This window comes from Xyrauchen texanus, chromosome 2 (genome assembly GCF_025860055.1).
Source record: "Xyrauchen texanus isolate HMW12.3.18 chromosome 2, RBS_HiC_50CHRs, whole genome shotgun sequence".
NCBI classification, from domain to species: Eukaryota; Metazoa; Chordata; class Actinopteri; order Cypriniformes; family Catostomidae; genus Xyrauchen; species Xyrauchen texanus.
Window position 1 is genome coordinate 24,401,275 of NC_068277.1, and position 14,714 is coordinate 24,415,988.

The 14,714-nt window shown below is 36.7% G+C and overlaps 2 protein-coding genes across 2 annotated transcripts; one reads left to right on the plus strand and one right to left on the minus strand.

Moving 5' to 3' along the window:
* Positions 1 to 49: 49 nt before the first annotated feature.
* On the plus strand, positions 50 to 12,601 carry LOC127663147 (polyunsaturated fatty acid lipoxygenase ALOX12-like). Its single transcript, XM_052154633.1, has 15 exons — positions 50 to 363; positions 4,097 to 4,240; positions 4,417 to 4,621; positions 4,735 to 4,816; positions 4,919 to 5,041; positions 5,415 to 5,521; positions 6,229 to 6,401; positions 6,537 to 6,680; positions 7,562 to 7,765; positions 8,389 to 8,475; positions 9,783 to 9,952; positions 10,918 to 11,039; positions 11,400 to 11,500; positions 11,625 to 11,795; positions 12,035 to 12,601. Exons 2-15 carry the CDS (start codon positions 4,097 to 4,099, stop codon positions 12,212 to 12,214), a joined length of 2,013 nt encoding a protein of 670 aa, XP_052010593.1. The 5' UTR covers positions 50 to 363; the 3' UTR covers positions 12,215 to 12,601.
* Positions 12,602 to 12,779: 178 nt separating this feature from the next.
* On the minus strand, positions 12,780 to 14,509 carry LOC127663156 (ribonuclease kappa-A-like). Its single transcript, XM_052154644.1, has 3 exons — positions 14,271 to 14,509; positions 14,012 to 14,094; positions 12,780 to 13,708 (listed from the first exon to the last, which is right to left on the minus strand). The coding sequence occupies exons 1-3, from the start codon at positions 14,346 to 14,348 to the stop codon at positions 13,564 to 13,566; spliced, it is 306 nt and encodes a 101-aa protein (XP_052010604.1). The 5' UTR covers positions 14,349 to 14,509; the 3' UTR covers positions 12,780 to 13,563.
* Between the last annotated feature and the right edge of the window lie 205 nt (positions 14,510 to 14,714).

Here is a 14,714-nt window from a genome sequence, read left to right on the forward strand (position 1 = left end):
GAATAGGAGAGCAAAACACATGAATTAACATAGGGAGAGAAAACATCAGTCTAAAGAAAATTGTTTGATGGACAGAGAACTGGTCGGAGTGGGGGAAGGGAGGGATTGAGGATAGCAGGTATGTAGGAGGAGACCAGTGGAGACAGGACATTACAAAGCAAACATGCATTTCAGCTCAATATTCTGTGTACAACAGGGTGTGCAAAAGTTTAACATGAAAGGAGGAAATTGAAGCTGCTTGAAAGAAAAAAGATTGTGAACTGGAGAAGAGGAAAGAGGCAAGAATATCTGCAGCACAGAGGAACGTTTGTAAAAGCAGAGAAGGGGCAACCGAGCGAAATATAATCTTTCCACAACAAAAAGGTAACCATGATTTAGATTTGGTTGTCCATTTCATATTGGGTAATATAACATGTGTAAAAGTGTAAAAATTGGTTACTTAAGAGTTTTATTTTTAGATTATGTTGTGAGAGTTCAATTGGTAACACTACAATAAGGCTGTATTTATTAACGTGAGTTAACTACATCAGTTAACATAACTAACAATGAATTTGTTGACTTTTACAGCACTTATTAATCTTAATGTTAATTTCAACATAAAAATTCAAAGTTGTATAAGTTAACATAAGTTCATGCATTATGAACTAAACATGAATAAACAATATGTTTTCATTTTAAAAAGCATTGTTCATTGTTAGTTCATGATTACCTAACAATTTACTAATGTTAACAATTATAAAATTATTGTAAAGTGTTACTGTTAATTGTATGATAGATAGATAGATAGATAGATAGATAGATAGATAGATAGATAGATAGATAGATAGATAGATAGAAAACTATGTGCACTAAGAACAGTCTGATTGTGCCAAATTTTGTGCAGTTTAAAAGCTTTTAAAAGAGGATTCTGGAAAAACCCTAAACAATGTATGTATAATAAAAGTTTTTTTTTTTTTTTTTTTTTTTACTGTTTTTCAACAGTATATTTGTCAAGTCTACATAATCTCAGATATCACACAACTCTGGTATTTCTGTTTGAGAGGGTTTTATCTGGAAGGCATCTCTTTCTAATGAACATCTGCTAGCCAACTTAAAAATATTAGATTTTCAAACATTTTAAATAATAAATGTCTCAAAGACACCTGCTGAATGTCATATTGACATATTGCAGATGAGAAAACAACCTAAAAAATGTGTCTTCAAGATGTAGACGTACATGTCAGATAGACGTCTTGGATATGCATGTACGTGTACATTTAGCGATTAAAACTCAGGGCACATTTTTATGTTACTGATATGTTGCTATGTTGGGTGGTTATGATAGATTACTTTGCTTGACTGATATCAAATACTTGCAGAATTTCACATCTTTCACACCCTACCATAATAGTATATCTTTCTAAATTTGACATAAAACAGCACTTAATCTGCAATAATTTATTACATTTTTATAAATAAATACTAAACAGCTGACCTTAAACATCAGAACTGTACTGGTATCCAACACTTTACACAAACTAGCATATAGTCAATTTCGTTATACTAATACTCTGTGTTTATAGGATACAGACATAAGACAGACCAGTATGAACAATGGAGTCAAAGCTGAGTTTCAGTCAGTTGACAGAGTGTTTACTAAAAACAAAATTATCCAAATTTTTAAAAGTTACAAGAGAGTATAAGAGTTAAACTAACTTAGACTATGGAAACAACAGTAATTACAAACAGATAAGATGCAAATGATCCCTATGATTCAGAGGTTGGATTCATAAAACGTTCTTATGCTGCAAACATTCAACAACTCAGAATGTCAGAATTTACAACTTCCTACTAGAAAAAGTGCAACAGAACACCACTTGAAGTCAGACTTCCAACTTAAACTTGTGCGGAAACTTATACTCTCTTTTGATAATCGAACACCTGTTGCACAAATGCTAGCGTTGATAAACAGTTTTTATTGATTCATACAATTAACAAAGAAATGAAAATCATATATTTACAGCATCAACATTAAATCTCCACAATTACCCCTCCCCCTCTCAATCCCCAAACCCACCCTGACCCTCAACAAACATCCCTGTGATCACACATGTGTATACACACAAAATATATATATATATAATAATCACACACATTTAAAATGATAATTCTCTCTCCACTGCCCCTCCCCGAGTGCCCTTCAAGTACTCCAAATAGCTGCCCTATTACCCATCAAACAAATCCAAGTTCCCTAGCCTTCTACATAGCACTTCCTCAAAAGCAGCCACCCTCCCCATCTCAGTGCACCACTCTTGAAATGAGGGCGCTCCAGCAGACATCCATACCCTTAAAACAATCTGTCTGCTGATCATAAGACTGGTTAGGACCCAATTTTTGATATGATACCATTTGATATGAGTCTGGGGCAAAATGAAAGTTGAGTGCCCAATAAGTCACACATAAAACTCTGAACTTTCAACCAAAATTCTTGGATCTTAAAACACCACAAAAAAACATGGGTTATGTCTCCATCATCTGATTGGCATCGTCAGCAGGTGGGTGCGTCTTTAAGACCAAGCCTATATAATCTAGAGGGGGTCCAATAGAATCTATGTAAAATCTTGAATTGCATAAGGCATCTCTAGATGCAGACTTGACGTTTTTTAGAACCCTAGCCCACACTCCCTCCTCCAAATACCAAGTTTAAATCTTTCTCCCTTAATCTCTTGAGAGAAGTTAAAGCTCCGTCCCCCAGACTCTGAATTAGCAGGGAGTAACACACTGATGCCTCATGACCTTTTCCAAAAGCAGTAATCACCACTCCCAGAGAATCTGCCGATTTAAGGGGTTGTATGCTACTCCCAAACTTAGTACAGAGCTGATGGCGCTGCTGTAAATACCTAAAGAACTGAGATCTAGAAATTCCATAATGTCAACACTCCATTCTCATATAGGTCACTGAGTGTGTTAACCTCCTTCACAATCCACTCTGACCAGCAGAAAGGGGACTTATTAATACAAAATTTTGAGTTCAGCCATATGCTTGAGGCAACATTTAAGGAAATGTCTGAATTAAACACTCTGGACGCTTTTGTCCATACCAAGTGCAAATGCGAGATAACAGGGTGTAACTTAACTTCTCCGATTAGTTTGAAAGAAAGGCTTTGCAATGTTGAAATGGGGGCAAGAACTTCCTGTTCAATACAAAACCAGGGAGGCATTTTCACGGTGGGCTGAAGCACTTTGGGGTCGATCAGGGGCGGACTGGCCATCGGGAGAACTGAGCGGCCCGGTGGGTCAGCTGCGAAATGTGCTGAATGGGCCGCGATAAGCTAAAATGTGCCGCCACGGTATGCAGAACGGACAACAAAACGGCGCCGCGATATGCAGAAAAGGACAGCGAACTGAACTCTAAGAGCCGGCTTTTGTAGGTGAATGTTGGGAGCCGGCTCGCATATCAGAAGAGCCGAATCTATTTATACAAATATAAAAAAATATAAAAAATAAGATATTATTAAATTCATTTAATTAACTAATTCAAAGAACGAAAAAATACATAAAATAATATAGGCCTAAATACTCAAGCGCGCACACATTCGTTCTGACTGTCTGCTCAGGCGAACAGCCTCACCTGTTGTTCCAGTCAATCAGACACGCAGTGTCAACCAATGAACCAAAGATGCGTGAGGAAGGGCGGAGCGGAGCCAACTAACTCACAGACACGTGGCTGTGTCTCGTTTGGAAGGATGCATTTTTTTATTTTTTTACTGGGAATGTAAAAAAAGTTAACAAAAGCCGAATGAGCCGGCTCACTGAAAAGAGCCGGAATGCCCATCACTACTACAAAGTCACTGCGCTTCTTGTTGTTGAATCAGACATCCTGGGGGAGGTCTGCCTCTGTCCTGGAGTTCATGCATTTTGGAATGCCAGTAGTTTTGAAATGAAATGCTTATCTGTGTATGGTGGTGTGAATTTTGGCCATAGAGTACAAAAAAAAAAAAAGATTGCTGTTAGATGGTTCATGGAACTCTGAAAAACTACAGAGATTGCTCTGCAAAAGTAGCTCAAGTATAAAACAGTTTGGTCGACAATAATGTGAGTTTGCGTGTGTGTGCAGATGGAATACAAAGTGACGGTGGCCACAGGAACCTCAGAATATTCAGGAACCAATAACTATATCTTTGTGACTCTGGTTGGTGAGAAAGGAGAGAGTGAGAGAACAATGCTGGACAATCCAGGCTTGGACTTCTGTAGAGGGGCGGTGAGTGAACATGTACTGTATATGTTTGTGTGGGTTTAGGAAGTGACAAGCACCTAAATCCATTTAAAATGTATTTAGTTGTATTCTCCAAGCTTCCTAATTTGTGTTTTGAAAAACTGCTTTTCAAACTAACATTATCTTGTGCATGTTATCATTCTTTTTCTTTCTTTTTGAAGGTGGATGATTACATAGTCAGATGTGCAGCTGATTTGGGTCGCCTGATACTGGTGCGACTGGAGAAGAAAAAGTACTGGGTGGAGGATAACTGGTTCTGCAATTATGTGAAAGTCAGTGTACCTGGTGAAATATCCAGCCATACTTTCCCTTGTTACCGCTGGCTAGTTGGAGATGGAGTGATGGTAGAGCTAAGAGAAGGCACAGGTTGGTTTTCCAGAATCTGAAATGTTCATTTTAGCTGCTTATACAGCCTGATCTGAGAATTCAAGATGATGCTATGGTTCAAACCTCTTCTCTGTTTCCTCTCTCTCTCATAGCTAAAAAGCTCAGTGAGGACTCCTTGCCACAGGAGATAGCTCACAGAAAGGCTGAGCTTCAGGAGAGGCAGAAAACATACAGGTCTCATTGGATTTTACATAGAATAAACATCACTGCATTCCAATCATTGTAAGGAATGTACTTTCCACGAGCCTCTGTTGAACTCTATGCCTCTCCTTTCAGATGGCTTACATGGGCTCCTGGCATTCCAAAATGCATTGACTGCAAGACAGAGGCAGACCTCCCCCAGGATGTCCGCTTCGACAACGAGAAGCGCAGTGACTTTGTGAGATCCCTGCACATTGCGTGAGTAAAAATGCAAATCAATTAAGGTGTTAATGTGTGTTAGTGTCCTTTACTACTATTGAAATAACTAAGCATGCTTTGAAATTCACTTCATTTAAATGTAATCATTAAACTGGCATCCTGCTATTTATTGGTATAAGCACACATGGACCTCCTGTGTTCAATGATTGTTTAATGTTTACCTACGGCTGATTTGCAATGTGCAGTACTAACAAATAAGTTTGCTGAGCACTACAGAATCAGATCTTGTTAAAATTACTAATTGGCCGTTGATATGTTGTGTTCCTGTATCCATACATAATTTATTCATCCATCCATAAATCAATCAATCTATCTAACCACCAAACCACAATTCCTCCCTTTTGCCACTTAGACTTTTGGAGCTCTCACTGAAAAAATTGGCAATAAAGTTTGGAAAGTCCTGGGATGACCTGGACGACTTCAAAAGGATCTTCTGGAAGTTAAGAAGCCCTTTAGCTGGTACAGTCGCTTGTTCTGTCCTTCAACATTTTTTCCCCCTTATTACTTACCACATAAATTAACAAAATATGGAAATTGCCCAAGTATACTTTTAATGATTTTCAGGAAATTGCTTCTTTCTCTCTGAGCTCTCTTCCCAGAACATGTCACTCAGAGATTCAAGAGTTTATGTAACATCTCAGCTGTATGTCAAAGACTCCTTGTCTTGGATAAAAGCAGAGAAACGTCTAACCACTGTTATATTCTGCTTCAACCTGACCATGCATAAAATCGCATATTTGACAGGCACATTTGAATACCTGTAACATTATTTCAAATAACAAGTTACAGTAGGCTAAGCCCACACCAGTTTCAATGTCCAGTTTATTCTGTATTCTTCTGCACCTCTTGACTAAATGAGTCCTTGTTACAGAAGTTTCTGGTTCAGTTTTTCCTTTTGTATTTTACTTTTGAGCTTGTAATTACAGCTGTTAATTGACTTTGTGCAACGGTCCAGAACATTTTACACAGCTGTCAAAAGTAATTTCAACTAATTTAACAAATATTTAAATCATGGACAAAATTGCTACTATGAATGAACCAAGACTCGTTTATAGTTTCTAATTATGTTGTAGATCATTTTAAAGATCAGTATATTTTTAACGGTTCATAAATGTATTAATGTTATTAAATGAATAACATGACTTTGTGATTAATATTCTGATTAGAATACACCATGGAGCACTGGAGAGAAGATGGATTTTTTGGTTACCAACTCCTCAATGGCTCAAATCCACGGATGATTAAGAGGTGCAGAGCGCTGCCTTCTAACTTCCCTGTCTCTGGAGACATGGTGCAGTCCTCTCTGATTCCTACAACCACTCTGAAGGAGGAACTCAAGGTGAGAGTTTGGTGTGCACCATTGATAAGTGCTTTGTTATATTGTATATAATATTGTTACAGCAATAATACTGTTACAGAGTTGTTGTTTTTTCACGACTGTGAATCTCGTGTTTCTTTGTGTCTTCTGCTAAAGAAAGGAAATATATTCCTGGTTGATCATGCTATAGTGGATGGGATTCCTGCTAATGTAATCAGAGACCAGAAGCAGCACATAGCTGCCCCACTCTGCTTGCTGTATGAGCACCCTGAAAAAGGCCTCATTCCTATTGCCATACAGGTAAAAGCAGAGCAACTTTATTTGTATTCTTCTTTACTTAAATCAGAGTTGATTTCTTCAACCAGTTTTACTTAAACGAGACCTTGAGTGCATACAATAATGCCAATACGGGTCAGGAGCTTCAGTTAATGTTCACATCAACCATTAGAATGGGAAAAAATTTGATTGCAGTGATTTCAACCGTGGCATGATTGTTGGTGCCAGACGGACTGGTCTGAGAATTGCTGATCTCCTGGGATTTTCATGCACAACAGTCTCTAGAGTTTACTTAGAATGGTGCAAAAAACATCCAGTGAGCAGTAGTTCTGTGGATGGAATGATGAGAGAGGTCAACTGAGAGTAGCCAGACTGCTTCGAGCTGACGGAAAGTCTACAGAACCTCATATAACCACTCTGAACAATTGTAGTGAGCAGAAAAGCATCTCAGAATGCACAACACATCGAACCTTGAGGTGGATGGGCTACAACAGCAGAAGACCACTTTGGGCACTTTATTAGGACCATAGTGTTCTTAATTAAGTGCTTAGTGAGTGTAAACTGTAAAAATTACTGCGAAAAGTATGGCAACTAGTAGTCAGGAATGTATTGAATTTCACACTAAATTGTAGCCTATAAGTGTGCTCACTTGTGGTGACTAAAATCTGGCATCATAATAATCTGAGATGAATCAAAAGTGACTGCAGCATTTTCAATCTTGCTCCTTGCAGCCCCCTATCATTGCACATTTTGAATCTAACACACGTCATTCATCTCATAAGTTGTGTCCTATGAAACCTGATTTGGGTTTTCAAGTTAATGAGATACTTAAAATGTGCTGGGGCCTCCTGGAACTGACTGTGAATCAAAGAAATATCTGATTGACCTTTCCCCCTTTCTTTCAGCTTGAACAGAAACCTGATAAGGACACACCCATATTCCTTCCTAGCGATCCACCTCTGGCCTGGTTATTGGCTAAGATATGGGTTCGTCATGCTGAGTTCCAGGTTTTTCAAGTGTTATCACATCTGCTACGTACTCACTTGGTGGTTGAAGTGATCTGTGTGGCCACACTGCGACACCTACCTGCTGTTCACCCTATATATAAGGTTAGGAAAGTCTACGGTATGTGTTCTTTAGGAAAGAGACCTGTGAATGTTTTACTGCATGATTTCAATCAAAGCTTACAACAAAATAGACTAAATAATGACTAAGTAAATGCTTCTGGTCTGGGTCCTGATAACCTTTTTTTTATAGTTTATTTTGTAATAATTATGACCAACTGACTTAAGATTCTCCTTATTACATGGCCACCTACAAAATAAGTAAATAAATGGACATTAAATATTGATTTTAGTTTGACATAAATTCACTGAAAAAAAAAATAACATCTAAATGAATTGGTTTGATTCAAGTCCAAATTATTATTTAACATGAATTAACCTGACTACATTAGGTTACACATACATAAATCATTTTAAGGGTTAGATCAGGTAGAAATAGCTCCTTTGCACATTTATATTTATTATGTGAGACGAAAGTTTGGTGATATGGAAGACATCTATGCACATTTATTTAAGAAATCAGTTTCTTAGGACTAGTCAATTATACAGTTTCAAATTCATTATACAAAACTATTTGACTGCAGATTTCTGAGATTGACCAGTCAGAATCAGTTGTTAATGGTCATCTGCTACTAAATACTTATTTCTCACTCTTTTTCTCCATGCAGCTGTTGACTCCTCACCTGAGGTTTACACTTGAGATTAACATTCGTGGCAGAACACAGCTCATCTCACCAGATGGCATCTTCAAAAGGGTGAACATCTTTAAACATCAAAGCCCACAAAAATGGCAAATACACACACACAATTTTAAAACTCTACCTTTTATCATTTACATTTTTTTTTTTTTGGTAGGCTCCGATCACCTCCTGAAATTAACTAGTCACAAACTACTGTACAAACTACATAACATGTTTACAATATACCCCTGAGCAGAACCATGTAAAACCTGACATATGAAAGAATTGTCCGAATTTGTTTTACATTAAACAGTTTTTAGTACCATTAGTAACTATAAAAACTATAAATGATACAAACTATAAAAATTAATCTGTAGGATATTTGTTATTTATGTTTTTTTTAGCGCATACATGCTACAGTGTTAACTCTTGTGGTATTATCAGAGGACTCCCTGGCAGAAATACCAAATGTTTGAGAGTTTAGCTATGCTGTTCCTCTCAAGTTCCTCTCCTTGGTCAATAAATATGGATTGAAATGTATCCCACATCAAACTCGGCACATCAAATACAATATGAATAAAATATATTTTTTTCATCATATGCATTTTATGCACCAAATACTATACTGACATTTAAAAAAGGGAAATTGTAAAACTTTTTTCACTGGGTCTCAGGAACTTATGGTAAGATGACATCATAATAGCTTGTAAGGTATAATAATGAGAACTTTATAATTACAGAGCAGACTGCATTCATGAAAATACACAGAAATATTAGTTCCCACTTTAAATATATCTTATAAAAAGTATGTCAATTTTCAAAGCTCTGGGAATTTTTTTTAATTTTTATTTATTTTTATTTAAAAATATTTTTTTTTAGGTGGGCATGAATGGAATCTAATAGTGATTGAGAGATATACCTCAAAAGCCTGTTGTATCATATTTGATACATGGTTTTCAATGGGCTTTGAACCAAGCACAAGTTGCTCATGTTCAGCAAATACTCATTTAAAAATATCAGTAACAATATAATCATTACTGTCACTTTTACTTTATTAAAATCAGCAAAGATTTCACGTAAAAAACCGAGTGCTTGCAAAAGAAAGCAGACATTTTTTTTAAATGTTACATTTTTCCATCAAGAAATGTCCAGAAACGTCCACCAGGTTGCAGAAGACATCTAGTAAATTGCAGACAACATGCTTTTCTGCAACATTTTGATTAATGATGCACAGGTCTTAGAAAATAGCATATCATTTGATACAGGCAGCATTATAGGGTTATATTTTTCAGAAAATCCATATAATTTACTAGTTGTTCAGGGCTTGTTGCATAATACTTGTAAACTTAACTCACTCTGTTTGACTTAAATTGTGTTTTTAGGTGGTATCAACAGGTGGAGAAGGACTGTTGATTCTGGCACAGAGGGAGTATGAAGTACTGACCTATCGCTCCCTTCAGCCTAAATTAGACTTCTTGGACAGAGGAGTTACTAAACTGAGAGGCTATTTCTACAGGAACCATGCCATGATGCTGTGGGATGTGATTCAAAAGTAATCTTCTAGCTTCCATTCAGTGCTGTTAATTCTTGTAAATGTAGCTGAGCAAAAGGCAATTTATTGACATCATTCAGGAATCACATTTACACATGAATGAAATAGTGTATACACATTACATCAGCGGTGTAACTACAGGCAGTGCAAGGTGGGCAGAAAGGGAACAATTAAAATTATATGCCATGAAAACAGTTGAGGGGGAGCCAAACAGGTGCTTTGCACTGGGGCCTGAAAGATCCAAGTTACGCCACTGAATTACATTGGTATTAAATAATGATGGCCTTACCCTAGAACACCCTCATGCCATCCCAGATGTGTATGACGTTCTTTCTTCTGCAGAACACAAATTAATATTTTTAAAGAATATTTCATCTCTGTAGGTCCTCACAATGCAAGTAAAAGGGTACCAAAATTTTTAAGCTCCAAAATCACAAAGGCAACATAAAATTAATCAGTAAGAGTCCAGTGGTTTAATCCATATCTTCTGAAGCGATATAATAAGTTTTGGTGAGAAACATCAATATTTAAGTAATTTTTTTTCCTATCAATTTCCACTTTTACTTCCACATTCGTATTTTTCTTTCTTTATTTTTGGTGATTCACATTCTTCATGCATATTACCACCTACTGGCAGGGAGAAGAATTTAAAGTAAAAAATTACTTAAATGTTTATCTGTTTCTCACCCACACCTACCATTTTGCTTCTGACAATTTGGATTAAACCACTGGAGTCTTAGGGATTACTTTTAAGCTGCATTTATGTGCTTTTTGGAGCTCCAACTTTTTTTTTGTACCCATTCACTTGAATTGTAAGGACCTACAGAGCTTAAATATTATTTTAAAATTGTTTGTGTTCTGCAGATGAAAGAAAGTCATACACATCTGTGATGGCATGAGAGTAAATTCTGAGATAATTTTCATTTTTGGGTGAACTATCCCTTTAAGTGCTCCTTTTCTCTCAGCTTTGTTTCAGGAATAGTTTCCCTGTACTACAAGAGTGATAGAGAAGTGGAAAAGGATGCAGAACTTCAGGCGTGGATTAAAGATGTGGCTATGGAGGGCTTTGTAGATGTGCCTCATTTTGGTAAGTTTTGAATGTGCAGGCTTGACAATACAAATGATTCAGAAAATAACTGACAACACACATTGACTGCAGAGGTATATATATACAGCTACTAACTACTAAAGTTGAGATGAGAGATGAGACAACAGGAAAAGAAAAACACCAAAGAACAAAATGGATAGACACAGTGCCCCCATGTGGTCACCAGGGGAATTAAATGACAACCATGACATGGCTCAAGATGCCTGGATATTTTCTAAAGACAAAAAGCTTTCAAAATAGTTTCCAGTAATCTACCAATAAACTATCACTGTTATGTGTAGCATCACTATGAACAAAGAAGCTTCATAGATCACACTCTTGGCCTTTCTTGTGTGTTAGGTCTAGCCAGTGAGCTGAAGAGCAAAGATGAGTTAATCACCCTGTTGAATGTGGTGATCTTCACCAGTACAGCACAACATGCTGCCACCAACAACGGACAGGTATCTAACACCATCCTATCAAATTTAAGAACCAAAACTCACAATTCTACTACATTGAAACAAGGTTGCTACAAAACACATGGGCCCTAATCTTATGATCACTTTTGATCTTTCTTTCTTGTAGTTTGATTGGTGTGCATGGGTACCCAATACTCCCTGTACCATGCGGCAGCCCCCACCAAGAGACAAGGATGCTGTTACAATGGGCTTAATTATGGACACACTCCCTGATATAAGCCAGTCCTGTGTTCAGATGGCCATCACATGGCATTTGGGTCGGGCACAACCAGATGCAGTGGGTCAACAGTGCAGGCTGTCACAACTTTGCCTTGTTGCTGACTTTGTTGTTGCCTCACAAATGTGCAACACAAACAGAGCTAAATGGATTAACATGAAATATCAGACCATGCAAATCTAATATATATATTTATTTTTTTCATTAAACTTTAAAATTAGCCTTAAATCATTAAGCATATTAATGGTCACTGAAAAATCTCCATTTTTGATTCACACTGTTTTTTCTCTTTCTCTCAGATCCCAATGGGGCAGTATGTGGAACAGTACTTCACTGAGCCTGCTGCTTTGAAGGTGATTGACACATTCAGAAAGGAACTGCAAGTCTTGGAGGAGCACATTATGGCTCAGAACGAGGGACTAGAACTACAGTACCTTTATCTGTGTCCAAGCCGCATAGAAAATAGCATCACCATTTAGAGAAAAATCTCTAATTCTGTTCTGTATAATTAGAATTAATTGGCATACTCTTGGCTCATAATGTATGATTACAAAAATCCAGTGAGGTGAATTAATACAGAAGAAATCCTTGTTGCTGCTTTTCCATATATACTACATTGCATTTCCCCTGAACAAATTCAATACTCTGTTAAAAATTAATCTGGGGTGAATGATCATACTAGCAGGCTCACTGAGTGAGTTTTCTTTTTGCAAATGTCACGAGGAAAATAGGCAGTTGAGGAGGTTTGAAAGGCCTATGGTTCTAATTTGATAATCTTCTGAGCAGCAGATTAAAACATTTGAATAAAACCAATGCCTTGCCTAGACATAGCTGACACAAGAGCTTTATTAGGAGAATTGTGGCAGCATACTTTTGTAAATATTATGTTTTTCCATTAATGTTTTTCATTGTTTAGTTTGTTACCATTCTGAAAACATTTATCAACATAGAAAGCTTTTGCCATTTCATTATTTTTAGTTATCAGTATTTATACTTCTAAAATGAGTTCATGAGAAAGAGGAACCTTTGTTTATTTTTCTTCATCATTATATTCTTTAATGAATGCATTCTGCTTCACAAAAAAGCACAACATGATGAAGAGATTAAAAGAGTGATGTGTTACAGCCATTAACATACATAATAGCTATAGGAAAAACATGCTGACTTTCTGATTCATGATTAACTAAATTCCTTTGCATGCTGTATACTTTCTAAAGTACAGAAAAGTGTATTTCTCTCTCTCTCACACCCCCCCCCCCCGTATCCAATCGTTCTTAATTATTACATATGTAAAACTGGAGGCCCAATAAAAGTTCTAATCTGAATGATGGCTCAAAAAAAATATGCTTAGCATTTTCTACAGTTGTGTAGGATAAATCTTGAGACATTTATTGTGAAAATAGAACCACAGTGATCATTTCATTCAATGTAAAATTCCTGTTCTGAGTGATCTATATTTTACATGTGTAGAAGTATATATAAAATCACAATTAAATCAATTATCAACAGCGTTTGTAGTTAACAACCAAATGACAGATATGGGGATTTAAATGGTTTTGATTTGTCCGCAGCTCAGAAAAGCACAAAACAAAGGCATATTATTGAGGTCCAGGTTAATCATAAAGGTCAATCTCACAGCACACATTGTATTTTGTGTAAGGCTTCAATAGTTAGGTAGGAAAGAAATGCACAGATAAAGCAATCTTATTCCATCTTAAATATCTACACGCCGTATATACTTGCATATACATATTGCAGTATAACAACAATTTTGTACAAACAGCAAAGGAAGTTAGAAGAAGGTTTAAACTCCAATCAATAGGCAGCGTTAATGCACCAGGTATTCCTTGCGTTTGTTCAGACGAACTTGACAAAATGACAAGAATCCTATAAACACATAGATTGCTGCTGCAATGAAGCAATTGTATCCAACTTGGTTGTACAGTTTATAAATGCTCTGAAGTGCTGTCTCCCTGAAATTTGAGAGGAGAAAGTTATGAAATAGTTAAACTTTTTGAGTGAATAGATTTACAGAACTTCTCATAAATGATATAACTTGCGGAATCTGTAGTTTTATCACTGGTATTTGTATGCCGTTTGCACTAGAATTGGTTTACATACATTTTAACATACTGAGGAAATAGAGTGGCCTTGTGAGGAAAAAACAGTCATAGCTACTGTCATCAAGTTTAGTGAATACATGTGACATTAGCTAAGCTAGACAGACAAGTAATTTTCCAGAGTGACTAAATGAGTACATGGCAAAAGGAACTCACGGGTTGTGCATGTCTTCCTCTGTAAAAGGCACATCCTCTATTAGCACAGCTGAATGTGTGGTGAAGAAAATCCCCAGCATTGCCTATGAGAAAAGCAGAAAACAGAAAAGCTTGATCATGGTGAAAATAATTGCCATGCCCTTAAAATATAATGCACTTATGGATTTCACGTTTAATGGTCTTATAACAGACCAAACACCTTTATACATGCTTCCGTTGAACAAATGTATTAGATTTAATGGTAAAAAACTTGTCTTACCAGCATAATGACACCCCAAATGCTCAAGACCAGTCCACAAGCTGCCAGTTTAGGACCGCAAAAAAGCAACGAAGCCATTTTTCTAATAGACACTTTCCAGGTTTCTTTTACCTTAAGACGTCTGATGACATCTAGAACTTTTAGAAGTTAAGTTGGAGTTTTTCCAGGTCTAAGCAAGATGCCAACAGTCACCCGATCACATCAGCTGACTTTAGAGGAAGCGGAAGTAGACTGACATCAGAGTGCAACGTCATAAACAGTTTGAAACAAACGTTTAAATGAGCTAACATTCGCGTTCTCACGTTCCAAAGTAACGCCGAATGTACACGACAACCCACATTGAACCCAGTCATAATATATGTATTAGATGAAGTAAATACTTAAAACAAAACTCCACCCAACATAGATTTCTCTGAGCATTTAAAGTTGGCCAGAATCAGAATG

Excerpts from the sequence above, each read along its gene's own strand:
- LOC127663156 (XM_052154644.1), bottom strand. The coding sequence starts at position 14,348 with ATGGCTTCGTTGCTTTTTTGCGGTCCTAAACTGGCAGCTTGTGGACTG. Across the intron at positions 14,095-14,270 it reads TTTGGGGTGTCATTATGCTG|GCAATGCTGGGGATTTTCTT; the intron begins GTAAGACAAGTT and ends CTTTTCTCATAG. Across the intron at positions 13,709-14,011 it reads GAGGAAGACATGCACAACCC|GGAGACAGCACTTCAGAGCA; the intron begins GTGAGTTCCTTT and ends CTCAAATTTCAG.
- LOC127663147 (XM_052154633.1), top strand. The coding sequence starts at position 4,097 with ATGGAATACAAAGTGACGGTGGCCACAGGAACCTCAGAATATTCAGGA. Across the intron at positions 4,622-4,734 it reads AGAGCTAAGAGAAGGCACAG|CTAAAAAGCTCAGTGAGGAC; the intron begins GTTGGTTTTCCA and ends TCTCTCTCATAG. Across the intron at positions 5,522-6,228 it reads GTTAAGAAGCCCTTTAGCTG|AATACACCATGGAGCACTGG; the intron begins GTACAGTCGCTT and ends TATTCTGATTAG.